We start from the raw sequence: 20,102 nt of genomic DNA, 5'->3' as shown, positions 1-20,102 counted from the left end.
TTATCAAACTGGAAGCTATTCATGGGAGGGGGAGCGGTTTCAGTGAACAGACTTTAAAAAAAATAAAATTTATTGAAATCATTGTCTGAGATATTTGAAATGTCTATTTGAACAGTTGGGGAACAAAAAGTTCCATGTTCTTCAAGCTGACATTTATGTGTTTTAATTTTGGTTGATTTACAATACAGAGCAAATGGATAAGGGAATAGGGACTGAAATGGAGGGGAGAGCTTTCAAAATTTTGGGCACAAAGTGTTTCAGTTCGCCAATTCTGAAACTCTGCATTCCTGTTTGGGCTGGGATGACAATTTCAATTCCCATGGGAGCGAAAAGCCACTTTCCTGCTGTATTGGAAAGATATCTCAGACATGTTTGTGATTCCTCTAGAGCAGAAGCATCTTATAAACAGTCTTATTATCTATACGCATCTATGACTGCATGAAGATCCCATAGCTGGCATTCTCAGATGTGCTTGAACCTCCACTGCTTGGCTGTGATCCCCCTTGGGTAGGATCACGATTTCAGCTCACCTCTATTTTATAAATAATTCCCGGGGATGCTTGTGGCAAGGGTCTGGGTAGGTGCCCCATGGACTGGCTGCAGCAGTGGCGCCTTGAAAGGGGTGCAGAGCTATTGCAGGGAGCTCATGAGCTGATTTGGGGGACCCCCTGAATGGGAGCCAGGGGCTTGGGGGAGAGCGATCCACAGCCAGCTGCAAAAATCCTCCTACTAATTTGCATGGTCCAGTCTCAACTGTTTCGGGATGTGCTGCTTCCCAAAGCAAAAGAGCTCCTTGGTTTCAGCCAGGTCTGGATGTGGTGTGCTTCCAGCTGCTGCTCGCCTTGCCCTCCCCGGCAGAGCTCCAGGCTGCCCTGGAGACCCTCCTGTTCTGGCCAGGTGAAAGGGAAGTTTTCCCTTCCTCTTTCAACCCATTTTGGCCATTAATCTTAGATTTTTGGATATTAATTCTCACCTCTGGTTCAGGAGATCTCACTCTTCATTTTTTATTATGGGCACCCAGTGATTCAGATATTGAAAACAGTATCCTGCAAGGAAAATGGAAAAGAGTGTGCGGAGGAGGACTGGGGGGCCGGGCAGCTTTTCTGGGGTGAAGCAGAGGAAGGTGGATGGATCCAGCACTGCTGTAGGTGCTGAGCCATCACCATTCTGCACTGTCTGACCCATAGCCGTGCTGTGCCAGTGTCAGGGGTATTTGGGCTCTCATGGGCTGGGAGGAATGTTTCGTGGGCTGGGGGGGGGTCACAGCCCTTCCAGTGGGTACTGGGGTCCGGGGAGAGTTGCAGCATAAATTCTGCTCCCCCCGTGGCTCCACACATCACCCAGCTGTGCCCTGCCAGCGCCTCCCATCCAGATTTATATACCCCAGTAACATCTCCAACCAGAAGGTGCTCGCAAGGTGCCGTTTCATTAATCCACACTATTGACACGACATCCCTGCTGGGGGTGCTTGGATTTTCCATGTCAGCTCTGCGGGGAAGGGATGCTGCGGGAGGTGATGGGTGCTGCTCAGGCATCGAGGGACTTAACCGGGTTGCACCTGCGGGGCCGGTTAGATTTGGCAGCGCAGGCGCAGAGCGGGGACAGAGGGTGGAAATCAGCCTTTGGGGCCCAGGTTAGTGCCGCTGATGGATGAGAAGAAAAGCTTCCAGGAACAAGTTTCTTTTCCAGCAGCACTGCTGCGGTGATGATAACAGCACAGCCTGCCTCAGCTCTGGGGCACTCATGAATGAGTTGGCATTTTTTTTGTGACTAATGTAGACTTTCAGCTATTTGAAATTGTCCTGAGGTGCAGCTTGACATATAAGTTCTCGGCCTATTTATTACTTTGTGTCTGAGTGATCCCATAGGTATATGATTTTAAGCCAGGACTGCGTTTAATATCGGGAGCTGGAGCATTTGTATTTTAGCTCTAGATCAGCAAGGAGGCAATTTGGGCTGTATGTTGGGTGTGTTGGCAAACTCTAGCCAAGGGATCTGTTCCTCAGTGAGGATGTTGGAGGTATAGAAAGTGTTCAACACCCCCTATTTTTTCTTTTTTTATTACTTTTCAATGCTGCTGTTTTCCCCTTTGCTATCCTGGGACCATTTCTGTGTCATCATAAGGTCCCAGCAGTATCAGTGGAGGTCCTCAGGGATTACACTACCACGCTGAGATAACATCAGACCAATTTGTATCCCCATCCACCATCACACTGGGTTAAAGGAACTGGAGCTGCAAGGGCTTGGCCAGATGTGCCTGGAGACTTCAACCCTGAGAAAGAGAGTTGAATGCCCATATGGGTTTATTTGCCACCGTATATTTGTAAAGCCTTTGATCGTTGTAGCTTCTTGGGGCTATGAAATACAGTTGATCAAGTGTCGACCCTGCCCCTGAGCCATCCCTTCTCCTGGATCCCATGGTGTTGGGTTGGGATTGGGTCACCTCTTGTGCCACAACATGTTCCATGGCATCTCCTGGTCTATTGTAGGAAGCTTTTGGCCAGCCATGAAGGTGTTTCATATAAGTGATGGGAGCAGTCAGCAACATTCGTTGCACATTGGCTTCTGCTTGTGGTGTAGCTGCTGTGAACCTGCACATCTGGCCATAGCCCACCATGGTGTTCAGGCATCTAAAGCTGCAGGTGGTTACATGTGGGGATTTAGAAAAGTATCTGAGTTAAGTGCCAAACTACCCCTGAGAGGAATCCAGCACCTGGTGTGCAGAAGGTGTTCAGTGAACTGTGCCAGGCCACTGCCCTGTGGGGCACCTCGGCACCGCCGACATGACCTCATGGCCATCTGCCAGCAGGACATTGGCTCCTGATTTTAATGAAGCCGTTAAGTAAAAACATGCAGCTGCATCTCTGTGTTGGGGTTAAATGGGGGGAAGGGATCCGGTACTGCAGATTCTGCTCCTGTCTTTGCCACTGACTGATCCTAAACAGACTACGCCACCAGTTTTTGTCTTCTGCCATATGTTTTCCAATAATGCCCGCCCACCCGTCGGGGAAAGCGCAGCGCTGGGTGTCTGCAGGCATTGTTGGGAACCCTCTGTGAAATATGCTGGAAAAACATGAAAGGTATTAATTCAGGTCTAAGATTACTGGAAGTCTGTTTGTTAAGGTTTTTTCATACCTCTATTTTTAGATTGCCAGCCTGGAATGCCAGGATCAGGCCCTTCCTCAGTAGCAGTATTTGGGACCTCCTGATAATGAGGTTTTTTTGAGCCGTACCTCAAATTCTGCTTTTGAAAAATCTTAGCTTAAATATTTTGATGAGATACTAAATAAAAAGACAGGCCCTAAAAGGATATTTATGTGAGAAAATGGTCTGACTTTCCCTTCTGCATAAGACAAATTGGTTTGGAGGGTGTGAAAGTGTTAAGACTCAGTACACACCACTTCTACATAAACCTCCTGAGGTGGCACTAAAGCTGCGATTAACGTGAAGTCCATGTCTGGATTTACCTGCTCAATTTACAACAGATGTATAAATCTTAAACACTCTGATAGTATTTTTCTTCTCTCTCCTGGGCTTTGAGTGAGCTATTGCTGTTTTCTTGCTACACCTCTAGCATCGGTATTTTTACATTTGCAGTGTTGGGGCTTGTCGTATTTCCAGGTGTAATTTTGGATATGGAGCTGTGCTGCTTACCGTCTCCCTTTTCTTTCCCCAGCCAGAGGAGCTTACCAATGCCCTGGAGATCAGCAACATAGTCTTCACAAGCCTCTTTGCCCTGGAGATGCTGTTGAAAGTGCTCGTTTATGGTCCTTTTGGCTACATTAAGAATCCATACAACATCTTTGATGGGATCATCGTGGTGATTAGGTACAAACCTAGAGCTTTCTTTATGTATATTTCCTCTCATTTGGCTGTTTAATTAAACAGAAAGTAATGGAGAGTGGGCATAAATACCTTTCCCTGTTACTTTATATTTCTCTGCTGTAAATTAATGCATTTGGACATGACTGCTAATACATATCTTGGGGTTACTTTATGGTCATTTTAGATAGAGACCCAATCAGAAAGCTATCAGTCCCAATGTCCTGGGAAACTCTAGGATCCAAATGGCACAACCAGTGCCCAATTAAGTAGCTCTCAGGTTTTCTGGCATGTGTAAAGGCTGTAATTGCCCCTGCAGCTGCAGCCACCGATTTGCAGGCGTGTTTTTGACACTCTAGTGGGGATCTGCTCTTTGCAAGCCTGGATGGAGTCCAGCTCACCGTGGGCATTGGCAGCATGTCTCTGCCCACTTTCCAACCCTCTTCTCTCTGAATTTCACCCTCCCTTTTCTTCCGCTCCTCCGTGCCTCTGCATTAGGCTTTGTCTTCTCATCCTGCCGTGACTTTTTTTCTCCCTCAGCGTGTGGGAGATAGTGGGCCAGCAAGGCGGGGGGCTCTCCGTTCTGCGGACCTTTCGGCTCATGCGAGTTTTGAAGCTGGTCCGCTTCATGCCAGCCCTGCAGCGCCAGCTTGTTGTCCTCATGAAGACCATGGACAACGTGGCCACGTTCTGTATGTTGCTGATGCTCTTCATATTCATCTTTAGGTAAGTGCTTTTGATTCTCCACCCTGAGGTTGCTCTGGGTTTTTTGGTGGGACCCCATGGTGGGATAAGGAGATGCTAGGGTCCATACCAGGACGTGGCTGAGCTGAATGGTCCCAGGAACAGCATCACTGGCTGGCACTGGCCGTGGCCTGCTGCCCTGACTAAATCCTCTTAACTCTGACCAAACGAAACATCTGTCTTTGCAAAATGATTTACAAGAAAATCTTTCATTTGGATGATTCCTTGACATCACCCCAAGACAGTGGTCCCATTACTTACCGACTAGCAGAAAGCCTGGTGCTAAAAATATTGCCAAGGAGAGGGCGATGTTCCTAAAATAAAGTCAGCCGTGGTGGTGCTCGTGTTCTTGTATGGCCTCTTCTTCTGAGAAGTGGAAATGTTAGAAATAGGCTTGGAGTAGCCCCGAATTTTTGGATTTTGGTCTAGATTTTGAGAAGAGCCTGTCATCTTGTAACAGCCAGCGCTGGTGTTCCAGCAATCCAGACTCTGGGAAGGCTGAAGAAAGTCAGTCTCTTCCATGGACTAATGTCCCTTCTCCCAGTAAAACATTTCACTCCAAAACCACCATGGTGCTCAGTAGAGCTGTAAATTATTCAGGTTACTGGCCGAGAGTAGAGGAAACCAAATTATTCTTTTAGTATCAATCTAAAATGAAAGGTATTCTGTTTTCTTGTCAAAATTGAAAAAGCGGTTTAAGGTCCCCTGATAGGTCTCATTCAGGCATTTCACAGAAACCCTTTTTGTCTTCCTAATTCAATTTAAGCATATTTTGCCGAAAATGTGTCATTGCAAAACAGAAAGTCGAAACATTGTGTTTCAACATTTTCTAAACAAAATCTTTTGACTTAAAAAAAAAAAAAAACAAAGCAGAGAAGAAAAATAAGGAGCAGGCATACTTTTTGGTTGAAACTTTTTGACAGATTTGACCCAAATTCACAACTGGTTTTTATGATCTTGAGGCATATTTTTCAGTGAATGAATGATTCATCTTTTTTAGGAAAAAAAAAAAAAAAATTGCCCAGGTGAAACCAGGAGACAGTCAGCCTTGCTGTGTGATTACTGGTTTGTACTGTGGTCCTCTTGTCAAGCCCCTGCTTTCTTTCCCGTGCAGCATCCTGGGGATGCACCTCTTTGGCTGTAAGTTTGCTTCAGAGCGAGATGGTGACACACTGCCCGACAGGAAGAACTTCGACTCATTGCTCTGGGCCATTGTCACCGTTTTCCAGGTACAAAATGGAAAACGTCACAACTCATGTGTGTTTTGGGGCTGTAGGGGCTGGGGTTGTTTTCCAAAGCATCTGACAGAGCTTAGTGACACTGCTTGTGGAAGGGAGAGGAACCAAAACCACAAGTGCAGGAACACAGGGATTTTCAGACCATTTTACAGAATAAATCAGAACGCTAATGAGGAGGGGCTGCTGAGGTAGCAGGCTCTTGAAATTGCAGGGTGGGTGGGTGAAAGGAAGTGCAGAGGGTAGAGATGGAGAGGAGGAGATCAGGAGCATTTGCGTTGATACCTCGACAAAGAACAGAATCCACTTTAAGCCCATAATTGATATGTGCAGTTTTTTGTTCTAGCAGCTCTGAGCTGTGGAATGGCTGGATCTCTGAAGGACTTTTAGCTGTTCTGGCCAACCAAATAAAAGGTCTGACCCACGCAACGTTGCACTCCGACAGCTGAATGCGTCCCGTGGTGCGGGTGGGAGTCGGGGCAGTTTGGGCAGGGTCCTTACTGGCAGCATGGGAGCCACGCTCACTTTGGTTCTGCCTCAGAAGATGTCTTGAGCCACATTTATCCTCCTGTGGTTATAGCTACAGTGGATACCCCAGAAATGGAATGTTCATTTGGCCCATCCAGAGCACAGATACCCAGCAAGGCTCAGGGGAAATGGCACACAGTCCTCCAGTATCTCCGTTTTCCTGATACCCTTCCTCTGCAGATTTTGACCCAGGAAGACTGGAACAAGGTGCTCTACAATGGCATGGCATCGACATCCTCCTGGGCTGCTCTCTACTTCATTGCTCTCATGACGTTTGGGAATTACGTTCTCTTTAACCTGCTGGTGGCCATCCTGGTAGAGGGTTTCCAGACAGAGGTAATGTCCTCAGGCTTATACCTTTGCTTTCTTCTAAAGTTTCAGGGCCTCCAGATCCTGGAATTTGATTTCTGAGATGCACAGCAATACATTTACAAGAGTGATACATGAAGAGTGGGGGGAAATATTGTCTTTCTTACTTATTTTTGTTTCCCTTTCTTTTTCTTAACCATGGTGCAATTTAATACAGCAAGCCCTCTAAATGAAGGGCTTAAATGTAAAGCATTGTTAGCATTAATGCGGGAGTGGGAATTCAGCGGTGAGTCAGGCACTGCGGATGGGATTGCTGCTATGACAGTGTCTTTGAAACAGTTCTCACCATGTTTGTCAGCCAGATTAAAAGCCCTTCCTGAAAACTTACTCAGGCTGGTAAGAGATTAGTGACACGATTATCTTTTTTTGATGGTATGCACTCATGGAGCTCTTCCTGCATCCAACACTGCAATGCTCTGCACATTTTAAAGTATGTGATTTCTGGTCTCTGCCATCTGCTTCCTCCAGCTGGGAACTTCCACGAGACATCCTGGATTGCTGGAGGCTTTCATGGAAGGGCAGGGGAGCACTTAGGTTTGAACTCAACTTTTTTTTTTTATCCTAACACCTTCCCAACTGTCCAGCTCATGGAGAGTGGGCATGTCACCTAGTCCCCAGAGTGTGATGCCACCTGCTCTCTACAAAAATTGTCCAACTGTCCAAGAACATCAGTAAGGGGAGGGGACCTTTACACCTTGCCCAGGGGGTTGGAGAGGTAAATATAACATAAAACTGCTCACAGGGATCTGCTTGTACAGCTTGGCTTTTACACGCTATCTCTGATTTTTATAAGCATGGGTGACTAAATATTATTTACGATTTGTTGCTTGTGTATGATAATATCCTAACACCCCATGAACAGCTATGCACAAAACTGGTTTTATTATTATTTTTGGAGCACAGTTTAGAGTTAAATTAATGGACTTGTACCAAGAGATAGCAAGAAGAAATTTTTTTTTTTTGTATCGTCTCTCTCCATGTTGGTGCTTTTCTTTTTTTACTTGCTATTGTTGTAGCTGTTTCTGTCTGTAAATCCCCCGCCACCATTCAGCCGAAGGGAAGGTCACTGCTAGGTTCTCCTGAACAGCACAATGTTCCCTTGCCCGAGTGAGAAGAGGCAAAAAGCTCCTTGTCTGCTTGTGACGACGGCTTCGAAACCGAACCTTTGTCTGTTCAGTCTAGCAAATTGATTCTCTGAAGGTTGCAAAAGTGGGAGATCGCCTGCTGCACCTGCTTCTTAGAGAAAAGGACACAGCCTTTAAATGCAGCAGCCCCTTTTCCAGCCCCGGGTCCTTGAGGGAGGCTGACACCTCTGCTCCTTGGCTCAGCCCAGTTCTTTGTGCTAGAGCATCCCCGTGCTTGCCTGCTGGCTTGCTCCCGCTCCGCACACCCACCCGCACCACAGGCCTCTTTCCCTGGGCAGCTGGTTCCATGGCATAACCCCCTGTAAACTCATGCCCTGGTTTAATGCACTGCGATCTTATTCCAATAACCATGTCCTTGAGGGTACGTCTTCCCTGGAGTCAGGGACGCTGCCTACAGCACCCCTCAGATTTGCTTTTGGTTGTTTTTTGCAGCGGGGCTGCCCCATCACCTGCCCCTGCTTCTCCTCTGCTGGGGCAGCACCGGGCTGGTCTCAGCCAGCTCCAGGATTTCTGTGTAAGCTGCAAACATGGTTTAAGTGCAGTGTAAATCAGGGAGTAACTTCTGATTCAGGAAAGCACTGAGACAGTCCGAAGCCAGTGATGTTTACGCCAGTATTGAGAGGCAAGTGCAGGGACCAGGATCCAGAGCAGCCTCCAAAGATCAAATACTCTCTGGCCAATTCTGCCCAACCATTTCAATGAACTCACACCAGATTTCTATAATTTGTGACTCTGATTACAGTGCTATTTTATATCTTGGGCTTTGATGATGGCATTTTAATAATAATATTCCTTCCACGTATTCTGAGTTCTCCACATTCTTCCAGTAAATTGCAATGGGATCCCTCTGCTCAACCCAAGTTTTCCGCAGCAGACGAGGAGCAAATGTCTGCTGGAGGTTGGGAGCCAGGTCTGGCCTTGCTGGTTTATGTTTATTCAGCTTTGCTGGCGTGTAGCTTTGCAAACAGATCTTGGTCTGGTTTTTGCTAGCCGGCACACAAAGGATCCTCTCCTAAGCAGAATTAATAGAGAGATCATCTCCCGCTGTAAACAAACTCCAGCGTCTCCCTCCTGTGATTGCACTTGACCCTTCTTCTGAGTTGTAGGTTTTTTTTTTTTCCATCCTCCTTCAGATTTCTGGGCTGAAACACAATCCCAGGGCTGCTGGCTTTATCTCCCTGGTCCTTGAGTGCCTTTCCTCAATCTGCAAGCACCTCGTTAATTTTAGTGCATGGCTTTGCAGCCCCAGTTGCTAGGCAGCAGATGTATATAAGCAGTTGAGAAACAAAAAGGACCTGTTCCAAACTTTAAATACGGAGCAATATATTTTGCAGAGTTGAGTTTCTTTTTTCTTTTTATTCTTTTTTTTTTTTTTTTCCCCTCCTTCTTTCCCTTCCTTCTTTTTATTTGGTAACCTGCTTCTCTCTTGCAAGAGGCGCATGCAGGACTTTCTGCAATGTGGTTATTTTTGACTGTGCGTTCTCTGATTTAACTCAAGCCTGGCATTGGTGCAGAGAAGGTGAGCAGAGGCTCTGTTTGATCAAGCTACTAATTTGAAATTGCTGCCTGACCTCTTGGGTCCCTGCCCTGGGGACTTCTCTCTGAAGCAAGCAATGACTCCTCTTTGTCAGGCATAAAGCTCCCCTCCCAAGGGAGTTCCTAGTAATATTATCTCCAAAGCGTATTCTTCCATTCGTAATCCTCCCAGTTTCATGTCCCTTTATCCCCAGCTGCCCTCAATCGTGGGCTTGTTCCTTCCCTTCCTTCATGTCCCCCTCCCTCCCTGGCACACCTGGTCCTCCAGCTCCTTCATCCTTTCCTCTGCAGGACATTCCCTGCTCTCTGGATGTAGCATCCTTGGAGAAATATGGACTTTGACTTCTTCTGAGCTTCAACCAGAGGGAGCAGTCCCTTCTCTTGAAGTAGGGATTTTGGATGGTGTTTCTCTTTCATCCCTTAACTTTTGCATTCCTATCTGTTTCAGTGGGATTTTCCTTTGAAAGGGAGTGTGTTTCCATGTTTTCTCTTTTGATGGCTTTTCCACATCTCTCTCTGTTACAACCAAAGACTTCAAATTAAGTGTCCATTACATTGCTAGCAAGACACCTTTGTCCAGACATCCAGATTCCAAAGCTGATCAGTCTTTTTTAAACCCTTCATCCTAGCCTCCAGTGGGATGAGTTTTGCATACCATGTAGCAAGCAGAGGAAAGATCTAGTGCCCTGCAGGCCAGTAATTAAGCTGGTGGGACAAGCTGTGCCCTCCTGCTGCAGCACGTAACCTCCCACAGCCTCGTGGGACGGGACCAGGCACGGCCGCGCTGCCGAAACGTGCCGAGGAGCGTTGGGAGAGCCACCCCTGAGGAAGGGGAAACACAATGAGGTGAAAAATGATGTGTGCTTTCTGAGTGGGTCGGGGAAAACTGGCTCCTGGTGCTGTGAAGGGATGCTGGGGCCACTTGTGTGACAAAGCAGCCCGGGATGGGGCTGTGCCCCCCGGCCCCGAGCCCCCCTGCCGCGTTTGGGTACCCTGCTGATTTAAATGTGTGTCTCCACTAATGGGGGTGAGGAGGGACCTGAACTCACAGCAGCTTGTGGTGGTTTTTCTTAAATTAGGTATTTCACCTGGCTGTAAGAGGACTGATATTGTGTTAATCAAACATTCATTAAAAGCCTCCATTGTTGCTTAATGAAGGCATAATAAATAAAGATTCTATTATGCAGCTGCAAAAAGACCACAAAATAATCATGTTTTCAATAATTAGCTGGTGTTTCATTAGCACAATTATTACTTAAGAGCTGAAGAAAGCTCTGTTTGAAACACATAATTTAAAGGTAAGGCTGGTCCTTTCGAAGGGTTTCACTCATCTGAGATCTTCCACCCCTTCCCTGCGCCGAGTGGAGTGGGTGCCCCAGCCCGGCTCTCCATTGCAGCCCCACGCTGTCCTTCTCCCCCTTCCCCTCTCCTTCCCTGCCTTTTCTCATGTGTTTTTTGATTCCCCATTCAGTCCTGCTGTTGAAAGTGTGAAAATTGAACCCCCCCTTCCCCTTCCTCCCCCTTCCCTCCCCCCCATTTCTCCTTCAGGAGATCTCCAAGCGAGAAGACGCGAGTGGGCAGTTAAGCTGTATTCAGCTGCCTGTCGACTCGTCGGGGGTACGTACACAGCACATCCCACCACCCACCGTGGTTGTCTCTCTCATGGTGCCTGGTCACACGCCATGGTGCTGTTCCCATTGTAGTAGCTGTCATTTTTTTCGGGTTTGTTTGGGTATTTTGGGGATGTTTTTGGTTTTTTTTTCTTTCCTTTTTGTCGTCCTCATTGTCAAATCAGCCTTGATTTTAAGTCCCTTCCTTCTCTGGGGGAGCCAGGTAAATTAAGGTGGGTGCTATGGGGCGGCTGATGTGGCTCCAGCCCTGGCTCTCACTAACCCCTTTCTGGACACCTACCCCAGGGAAGGCTCCCACCGGGGCTGTCACAGCCCCTCCACAGCGTGGTCACATCCCGGGGACCTCCCTAGGGATGCAGATGGTGCTGGTGACTGCTGGGCACGCCTGCCAAGCGCTCCCTCCATCACGCAGGCGGAGGAGGGTGCCCACGAGTGAAGGGACCTGGAATCAAGCCTGTTTGTGGACACGTGTGTGGGAGAGCCCTGTGCTCAGCAGGACGGGGTAGGATGGTGACATCTGTGCTGTGGCGTGTCCCAGAAAGGCTGGCCAGGATGCTGGGAGTGCTGGTGAGATGCTGCCTTACAGGGTGTGAAATGGTCCCATTCAGGTCTGAGGAAGCTGTGGATCTCCGAAGTGCAGGATGCCCCAAACCTTACTCTTCTGCCAACATCGTCTTTCTCTTTACCACTCCCTTCCCTTTCTGTCCTTTCCAAGAAGTCTGGCTTTTTCCTCAGCACAAAAGCCCTTTCCCATCATATCCCAGTGTGTCCGTTCCTTTTGGTACAGGCTGCTTTAGCCATTGTACCATCTGGTCCCTCTTGACGTACCCTCATTTCCCAAAAGGATTTTAACTCCCTGTTCTCTCATAACCCCTTTTCTATCCAGAAAGGCAAACTGGGAGTGCAAGAACAGGTAACGGGCAGCAGCCCTGGCTGCAAGATGCTTGCCTGCACCGTACTGAGTCTGGCACGTGGTGTTTTGGAGGGAATGCTTTCTGCCCTCCAGACATGAGGTTTGGTGCTTGGGAGGGGGGTGGGAAGTCCCCACGTAGCTCTGCTTTTCCATCTCAGCACACATCTCATTGTGCACCCTAAAACTTTCCTTTGGGCTGTTAAAGAGCACTCCAAGAATACAAGTCACATAAAATTCTTCTCGTTATTTATTCCTTTTTAATAACCTGTTAGAGAGAATGAGTAATTCCTGGCAGGTCCACTGCTGGGCTGAGCTGGGAGCCTCCGCAGGGAGCATACCTGAAGCCAGCTGGAGCCCCTGTTCATACAGAGACATGGGTTTGACTCCAGCGAAGTTCAGGCCAGCCTGACTTTACTGCTCCCCCTTGCAAGGTGCATTCCTGACCTTTCCAGTCTGTGTTCTGCAGGATGAGCTTCCCTGAATAGCACAGAAGTCCTGGATCCTCAGGAGGGCAAGTTTTGAGCCAACACGTCACATCACACTCTTTTGCCTTAAAAACACGTGTCTGAAAGTGTCGAGTCTGCCTGGAAGAAAAGCCTTAACTCTTTACTGACCCCATGGAGGGGAGTATTAGGGCTCATTGCTTGTGGGTTTTGCCTAACAGAGGCACAGGACCTTGTGTCAGATGCCATCTCCTCCTCCAGTCCCACACTGGGGCCCCTCTGGGTTTTTACAACCAACAGGTACCCGAGCACCAAACCTCTGCAGCTCTGGCCAGGGCTCCTGGGGGCACAGTGTAGCCTTGGTGGGGTTTTCTGGGGCTCCTGGTCTCCTGCAGCTGAAGTGAGGGTCTGCTTGGCTTCTCTCATCCCAGCATCCTCCCTCCCTTCCCACCTCTCCTCCCTCCCAATGGACATCACGATGGGGTTTGGTGCCCTTTGCCAGAGCAGTGGTTTCAGCTGTGAATCCTCTTTTGGATGGGTATTGTTCTGGCAAGCACCATTGCCCATCGGGTGTATCCTGACTATACCACACCCTAAGCGCCTTTCTGCGGTGCCAATGGACAGAACCAGTGGGGCGCACAGGGACATCCTTAATCGTGTCCATGCCACGAGACCGAGCGAGAGCCCGGGCACCACGCTGCGAGCAATGGTAAACCTCTTCTCTCTCCTCCTGAGGACAGACCCATGTCAAAGCCGGCAGCTCTCCTTCAACCCCCGGTGTTTGAAATGAAAGAGCGGAATTTAAATCCCCAAAATGATACAGCGTAAATTACCAAAGCTTCTGTTGTGTCTCACAGCTGGGAGGGGAAGGACCACCCACGGCAGTCGTTATCAGGTTCTGCCACCTGGATCCTCTCTGCGCTGGTGAGGTGTCCATCGACATGTGCCCATTAGCTGCGTTGGAAAGTCAGGGTCCCTTGTGCCCCTTCTGAATCCTGGATTGCTTCATCAAAGCATCACTAGAAAGAGCCACACACAGGAGTTTTAAGCCATAGTGTTTAAATTAAGAGAGATGAGTAGGGTCAATTTTTGTCTCAAAATTGCTCATCAGATATCTGTCCTTCCCTAATATTTGCCCAGTGTGCAATTCCAGAAGCAAAAATTAAGCAATAGGGTTTTTTTCTGATCCCTTTCTGGGACCGCATTTGGAGCCAGAGGCAGTCTGTCTTCCTGGTAGGAGGTTAATTAGTCTGTGGTATAAATATATGCATGCGTCATTTTGTGAAAGGTGATGTTGCATCGTGGTACAAAATTCAGTGGATCCGTAGGTGTGGTGTTGGAGACGTGAATCCGTTTTTTCAGAGGGGTGTCCGTGAACTGTGGCCTGTCGCCCTCCTTGCTGAAGCCCTCTGTTTTGCTCCAGGGTGATGCTTCCAAGTCTGATTCCGAGGGGGATCTCTTTCCCCACAGCCTGGAAGAGGAGGGAGGACTTAAGAAGAACTTGTCGAATCCAGCCTGTGAGTAACAACCCTGGGAGGACAGCTCCTTCTGCAGAAACCTCGCTTTGCTGTGGAAACAACGTGTCCCAAAGGGAAGAGCCCTCCTAAAGAGAACGGCGTAGTCCAAGCCGTGGCAGGCTCAACCGAGGCATGTGGTGTGGGGTGGGATTGTGAGATGCAGACAGAGACAAACATGATGGCATTTGGGCCATAATCTCCTCACCAATCCCTAGGTCTGGGCTTTTCGGGTCTCTCCGCAGGGTCACAGGCAGAGAAGCCACAGGGAAGGATGGAGGGAGCCCTAGCATGGGCAAGGAGGTTCCCAGGGTTGGAGTTGGCAGGTGTTGGTTGGAATGTTGAGGGACAGCACATGATGGTCTGCATCTGCTCTCCTCTCTCGTTAGCATCTGATTCCATTGGCACCTGATCCCATTCCTGATTTAGATCCCCCTGCTCCTCTGTCAGGCTGAAGGATGGGCTCTCAGCTCTCCAGAAGGGCTTTTTGGCCCCATCCTCCTGATGCTTGGAGTAGAGCCAGCAAGCTTTATCTGCTTGAGGGCAGGTTGTACATGCGTCCTTTGAGGCGTGACACCTTAAAACCCACTTGTGTCTTCTAGTGATGGCCCTGAGCGACCACCCGGAGCTGAAGAAGAGCCTGACCCCACCGCTCATCATACACACCGCTGCCACGCCGATGCCCATGCCCAAGAGTGCCATGTTTGGAGACGCAGCACAGGGCTACGAGTCCCGCCGGGCCAGTGGCGTCTCCATGGACCCCGCTGCCTATGAGCTCAAGTCCCCGGTACTCACATCACCTCCTCCTGCAGATGCTAAGCGCGTGTCCGTTGGGCTCGCGGGGCCGTCTGTCCCTCTGTCCGCCCCAGCTGGCGCACCAGCAGCCCTGCATGGGGCGGGTGGCACAGGGCTGATGCCCTCCCTGTCCTTGTCCTTCCCGCAGCCCAGCGCCCGCAGCTCCCCGCACAGCCCCTGGCGCGCCAGCAGCAGCTGGAACAGCCGCCGCTCCAGCTGGAACAGCATCGGCCGGGCCCCCAGCCTCAAACGTCGGGGGCAGAGCGGCGAGCGCAGGTCCCTCCTCTCCGGGGAGGGGAAGGAGAGCTCGGAGGAAGGGGAGAGCTCGGATGAGGAGCGTTCCAGCCGGGCCGGCAGCTTCAACGGCTCTTTGCCCCATCGCATGGAGTCGCTGGAAACAAAAGGGTCCTTCGACCTCCAGGATACCCTGCAGGTGCCTTCCCTGTACCGGACCAGCAGCATGCACAGCAGCCGAACCTCCACCTCCGAGCACCAGGACTGCAATGGGAAGACCTCTCCGGGTCTGCTGCTGCACCAGCTCCACCTGGATGACCCCCGCCAGGACTGTGATGACTGCGACGATGAAGGCAACATGGTAAGGAAACTCCAAGCGCTCATTTGGGGCTTTTTTTCTTGTCAAAGCAATGCTTGTACTTGTCTCGGGAGTGCACTAATGGGTGTGAAGTAATGGCCTATTGCAGGGACTAGGGCTCACCATCACCACCAGACCAGACTGAGAGTCAGCCAGAGGAGCACTGGAAGGTCTCTGGGCTGTGAATGCCACCAGAAATGGGACTGGCATCATATGAAGTATTTCAGTGCAGTATCAGATGGTTCATGATAGAGAGATCAGGGCAATACTTCCCAGGCTTCAGTAGAAGGTGCAGAGTGAAGGCTGTCTCTTGGAAATATATGTTTTCTGGGTTTATTTTTTCTTTTTTATTTTATTTTAAAAAGCAAGTAACTTTCCCTGCTCTCCAACCATTATTCAGCTTTCTGCGCCACCCCCCCCTCCAGCAGCAGACAATTTCTATTGACATCAACAGGCAACGAAAGGGCAGGGTTTGGCCCCTCATTCCCATGGCAGCATTAGTTCCCTAGAGACGATGGTAATTTCAAAGGCTTTGCATTAATTTCCATATGAAGAGGCATTAGGCCAATAAGTATCTCTCTCTCACGGGCCTGTAAAGTGCAATTTAGGAAATGTTAACTGAAAGGTCTACAAGCGCAGGGAATGGACGAGGGTCCCTGGGTCTTTTTCCATGTGGATGTTTGTGTCTTATGGGAATAAAAGGAATTTGGCTGCTTTTCCAAGGTATTTTGCATGGCTGGCAGAGGGGGGTTTGAGCTGGGCAGCAGGATGCCCACAGTCTCAGCTGTCACATGTGCACTGGGATGTCCCCAGGACAGCTTTGGGGTGTTTCCTGCTCTTCCCAGGTTACCTCTGTGTTTCACTTTACCTTGTTCTTGGTCTTAAAACCGTGATGGTCTGATGTGTCATCCCCAGGGGGTAACTGTTTCTGTTGGTGAAGCAGATGGGTTTTGGTTAGAGCCACGTGATAGTAACTGGGGCAGTACTGAGAACAGGAAAACTGCAGCTTGTGGACATGATTTTACTGTATTTCACTGACTTTGTTGAATGAAAATGGAATTTGGAGCATGTGAAGGGATGCAAAAGACAGCAGTGACTCCAGAGAAGGAACAGGAGGAGAAAGAGAGTTAGTGCTGGCAGAACGGAGTCACTCAGCTGTGAATCACCTTTAAAAAAAAGCCATTATCCCATTACATCTCCAGCATGGATCCTCAGCCTGGGATTTTTACTGATTGTCTTAACCTGGTTTTTAACCTCCATAAAATAAATTGAATTTTTAAGAAAAGGAGCAGCAATTATTTTTGGAAAAAGCACTATTAAAAGTGATCAAAAGACCATGCTCTGTATTGCTAGCTAGGGATTTTATTTCATGCTCCAACATCTGCTGCTTTTCCCAGCTCGCCTAGTCCAAACATCTTGCAGGTCCCTTCCTTCCCCCCTGCCAGATCAGAAGCCAGCAGCCTCTCTTGTGCTGGACATCGTGTGATGGGACATGTCCTTCCTCTCCCATCCCACCCAGCCCCACAGCCCCAGCCAGTGCTGACGATAAGCCATTGAATAAGATGCATCTTTTAAATCTATTACAGCAGCTGCGTTTAGTGTAAACCAAACATCGTCTTCTGTGTGCTGAGGTCTGGTCATGTAGGGTTAGACCAAAGGTCCCTCGATCCTGTCCCATAGAGTGGTCAGAAGCAAATGCCTATAGAAAGAATAGGCAAAATAGGGTAAATAAACTGTGCCCGAGCCGATGGTATAGCCACAACTGAGACATCCGCAGCTGGCTGGTGCTTTTTCCCGTGCTTCAAAATATGTCTTCACTGCAAATCACTAAACCAGATGGATTGGAAAATATTGCTTAGATTAGTGAAATGAGCCCCTAGGTTGCGGAGCTTCCCTTTGTGATTCCCTCCTGACGTTTGGGGGGATGCTTTGCCCCTAAATTAGCCTTGACAAAGTCAGGAAAAAAGTAATTATTTTTTAAATGGAAAAAATAAAATTCAAAACTCCCCCACCAACAAAAGAAGAAAAGAACTCAACTGTTATTCAGATCAAAGTAATCCTAAATATGCCCTTCTGCAACAAAGCCTCACATCTCTCCTTGCTGGCTGGTTTTGATTGCCTCTGCGCAGAAATAAAAGGAAGTGCAAAGGCTTCATTTGGATCTCCCAGGCTCCCATTATATTAGTGCTGCTCCACTGCTTTCAATGAGTTTATTCTGAATTTACATCCCTCCGAGGGACCAGAATCAGGCCCATGATAGCTCTTCTCCCCAGAAGTATAAAATCAGGGGACTGAAATCTGTGTTTCATTGCATGAATGCAGACAAGGAGAAACTTCATGGAGCAAGCAATCTGCTGCCTGGTTGGCTTCACGTGGCTGTGACCGAGATCAGGGATCTGCTGCAAGGTCTTTGATGTTGACATCTGGATTTTGGATGCTTTTGGGTGCTTTCCTACCCAAATTGCTGAGTGTTCAGAGCAGAAAGCGAGGGAAATATTGAATCTGCAACCAAATGTGTCCCCTCCTCCCCAAAACCTCATTGCACGTTGTAATTGCAGCTCTTTTTCCCGTTGCTGATTGCACTTTTTTTTCTGTGGCGTGCAGTCCAGCCGCTCCCCCAAACCTTCTCAGCCTGCCCCTGCTGCATACTTAAAATCAAATAATCAGGTCCCGAGTACCTCCATGCAGCTTTCAGCTTGCCTGGAGGTCTGTTGCCGCTTGTAGAGCGTTTCTCATCAGTTTCCCCCAACCTTATAATAAATCTTTTATAAATTTAAACCTCTCCCTTACTCTGTGCATCAGTCGTCTTTTAATGCCAACTGCCTTTCATCCTGCCCTCAGAAGTATATTAATACCTGAAAGTCCTAAAAAAGCCGCTATTTATTAGCAGCTCTCCTTGCTGTGGGGTCGGAGGGCCCAGTTCACATGCTGCTGGGTGAAGGCAGAGCCGCTGTCCTGGCCCATGCTGGTGGGGGAGTTTGGGTGGTTTTACCCAGAGAAATTTTCTCTAAGCCACTGGCAACTAAATTAAAGAGTAGTTTTCTTCTTCCCCTGCATCTTTATTCATCCTGTCCAGGTGTGTCCTATGAACAAATAGATATGATTTAAACCACATAATTGATATATCGCTTTGAACATAATTCAGGCTTAAGCAGCAATCAGCCTGATTGTAAGCAGTTGATGTGTGTCTGGACCTCGTGGAGAAAGCATTTGATGGGACTTAGGCTGGAAATGCTCGGGTTTTATTTCACAAATATCTTACATTTGGCTCAAATTAACTGAACTGCACTGTTCCACTGGTGGAAATCTGGAGTAATTCCTTTGACTTTGGATTTCTGCAGAGGTACTTGGCCCCGTACAGAGCAGCCGGGCTGCAGCCCCAGCCGAGCCCGGGTGCTCGCCCTTACTCTAACTCACTGAATAGAGAGAGATGATGGAAGATCACTTTTTGCCTTTGTTATCTGACTTAGCCCATGAACTGCAAGCTGCAACAATTAGCCAAACCCCAAAATATCTTTGGCATTAAAATTGGACAAAAGGAATATAAAGAAGCATTCTGTGCTGCTGACGCATTACCATTCACTACAAATCCCCATGATAAATACCAGAACTGCTTTGAATAATAGATACTTCTGGAAACCTTCCAGTTCACAAAATGAACTGGACCAAGTCACAGCTATTACTCCATGTCCAGAGGCTGGGGTAGCAACTGCTGTTCTCACCGCAGCCTTGAGCAGACACCTGATTTTTATCCATTTATTTACCTTTGTTAAATCTATGGATAATTAAACTAACTAGGCTGCTCGAAGGGATAACACAACCCCAAGGATGCATGCTCTATTAAATACAGTTTAGAGAGAAGGGAGCAGTTCTGACTCTTTGCCTGAAGTTGGAAAAGGGATTTGAAAACAGCCGAGGACAAAACTTACTGTTGTGCTGTGGCATGGTCTGTGTAGAATGAGAGGGAAGGACAGATGGCTGAAGGAGAGGGGTAGAAAGATCTAGCTTTTTTTGTTGTTCAGACTTTTTTTGTTATTTCCACAAAGTGGTTTTCATTTTTTGAAGGGTTCAGGTTGTCACTGAGTGCTTTCATTAAAACGGACACTACACTAGCTATTACCCATCGCTAATGAGACCCCTGGCTGAGTGTGTGTAGAAACAGAAAGCTCTTCCTCCATTCCACTCAATTACCCTAACAAATCCCATTTTTACACTCCAGAGTACATCCAATTGCTAACAGTTTGGCTCTGAATGAATCCCCCCTCCCTGTTTCCAGGACAGAAAAAAAAAATAAAGGTGCCTCAGCCCCCAGGTCCGGGCGCTCCTGGGGTACAAGCAGCGATTCCCGCACTGTGCTTTGCAGGTCCTTTTCTGAACATCTTCAGAAGAAAGCTCCAAAGGGCCTGTGCAGCCACGTTCCCACATGTATGCATATCCAAGCCCAGGTGGTAGTGGGAAAATAAGGGTAATGAAAGAGCAAGGATTTGTTTTTATTTATCTGTAAATGCAGAGCATTATGGTGACATTGAACACACTGGTGTGTGGATTTATCTTCTGGTGCTCCTATTTGGAAGGGCTGGGAAAGCCTGGGCATGGTGGGTGAGATGTTTTCCTGGCCTCTGCTGGTTGTCCATGCACAAGGCGCTAGCACTGCAATGTCAACTGGATTAAAGATCCTGACCTCCCCTTGGAGATGAGAAGGTGACAAACCTAATCCAGAGGCTGTCGCAGCTGGGATGAGGCTTCCCCTCAGCATCTAACTTTTCATGTTTTCAGTTGACCTGTTGGCTAAGGCTTTTACTATATGCCCTCCTGACCTCAAACGACCTTGCAGA

General features: G+C 48.3%; 1 protein-coding gene across 19 annotated transcripts in view; it reads left to right on the top strand.

Moving 5' to 3' along the window:
* The window catches only part of CACNA1G (calcium voltage-gated channel subunit alpha1 G), a 149,950-nt gene that overhangs the window by 76,705 nt on the left and 53,143 nt on the right, over window positions 1–20,102 (top strand). For 9 of the 19 annotated variants that reach the window (XM_033002240.2, XM_033002232.2, XM_033002238.2 and 6 more), the window contains exons 11-19: window positions 3,677–3,828; window positions 4,363–4,548; window positions 5,681–5,795; window positions 6,510–6,665; window positions 10,928–10,996; window positions 11,897–11,923; window positions 13,790–13,883; window positions 14,483–14,667; window positions 14,824–15,270. In XM_033002240.2, the coding sequence (XP_032858131.2) occupies window positions 3,677–3,828; window positions 4,363–4,548; window positions 5,681–5,795; window positions 6,510–6,665; window positions 10,928–10,996; window positions 11,897–11,923; window positions 13,790–13,883; window positions 14,483–14,667; window positions 14,824–15,270 (1,431 nt within the window). The remainder of the gene's footprint in view (window positions 1–3,676; window positions 3,829–4,362; window positions 4,549–5,680; window positions 5,796–6,509; window positions 6,666–10,927; window positions 10,997–11,896; window positions 11,924–13,789; window positions 13,884–14,482; window positions 14,668–14,823; window positions 15,271–20,102) is intronic. The other 10 variants (XM_033002243.2, XM_042802485.1, XM_033002236.2 and 7 more) reach the window with 3 other exon arrangements.

This window comes from Tyto alba, unplaced genomic scaffold (assembly GCF_018691265.1).
Source record: "Tyto alba isolate M040663 unplaced genomic scaffold, T.alba_DEE_v4.0 Super-Scaffold_39, whole genome shotgun sequence".
NCBI classification, from domain to species: domain Eukaryota; kingdom Metazoa; phylum Chordata; class Aves; order Strigiformes; family Tytonidae; genus Tyto; species Tyto alba.
Note: the sequence above shows the minus strand (reverse complement) of the source record. Positions and strands in the feature narration are given on the sequence as shown.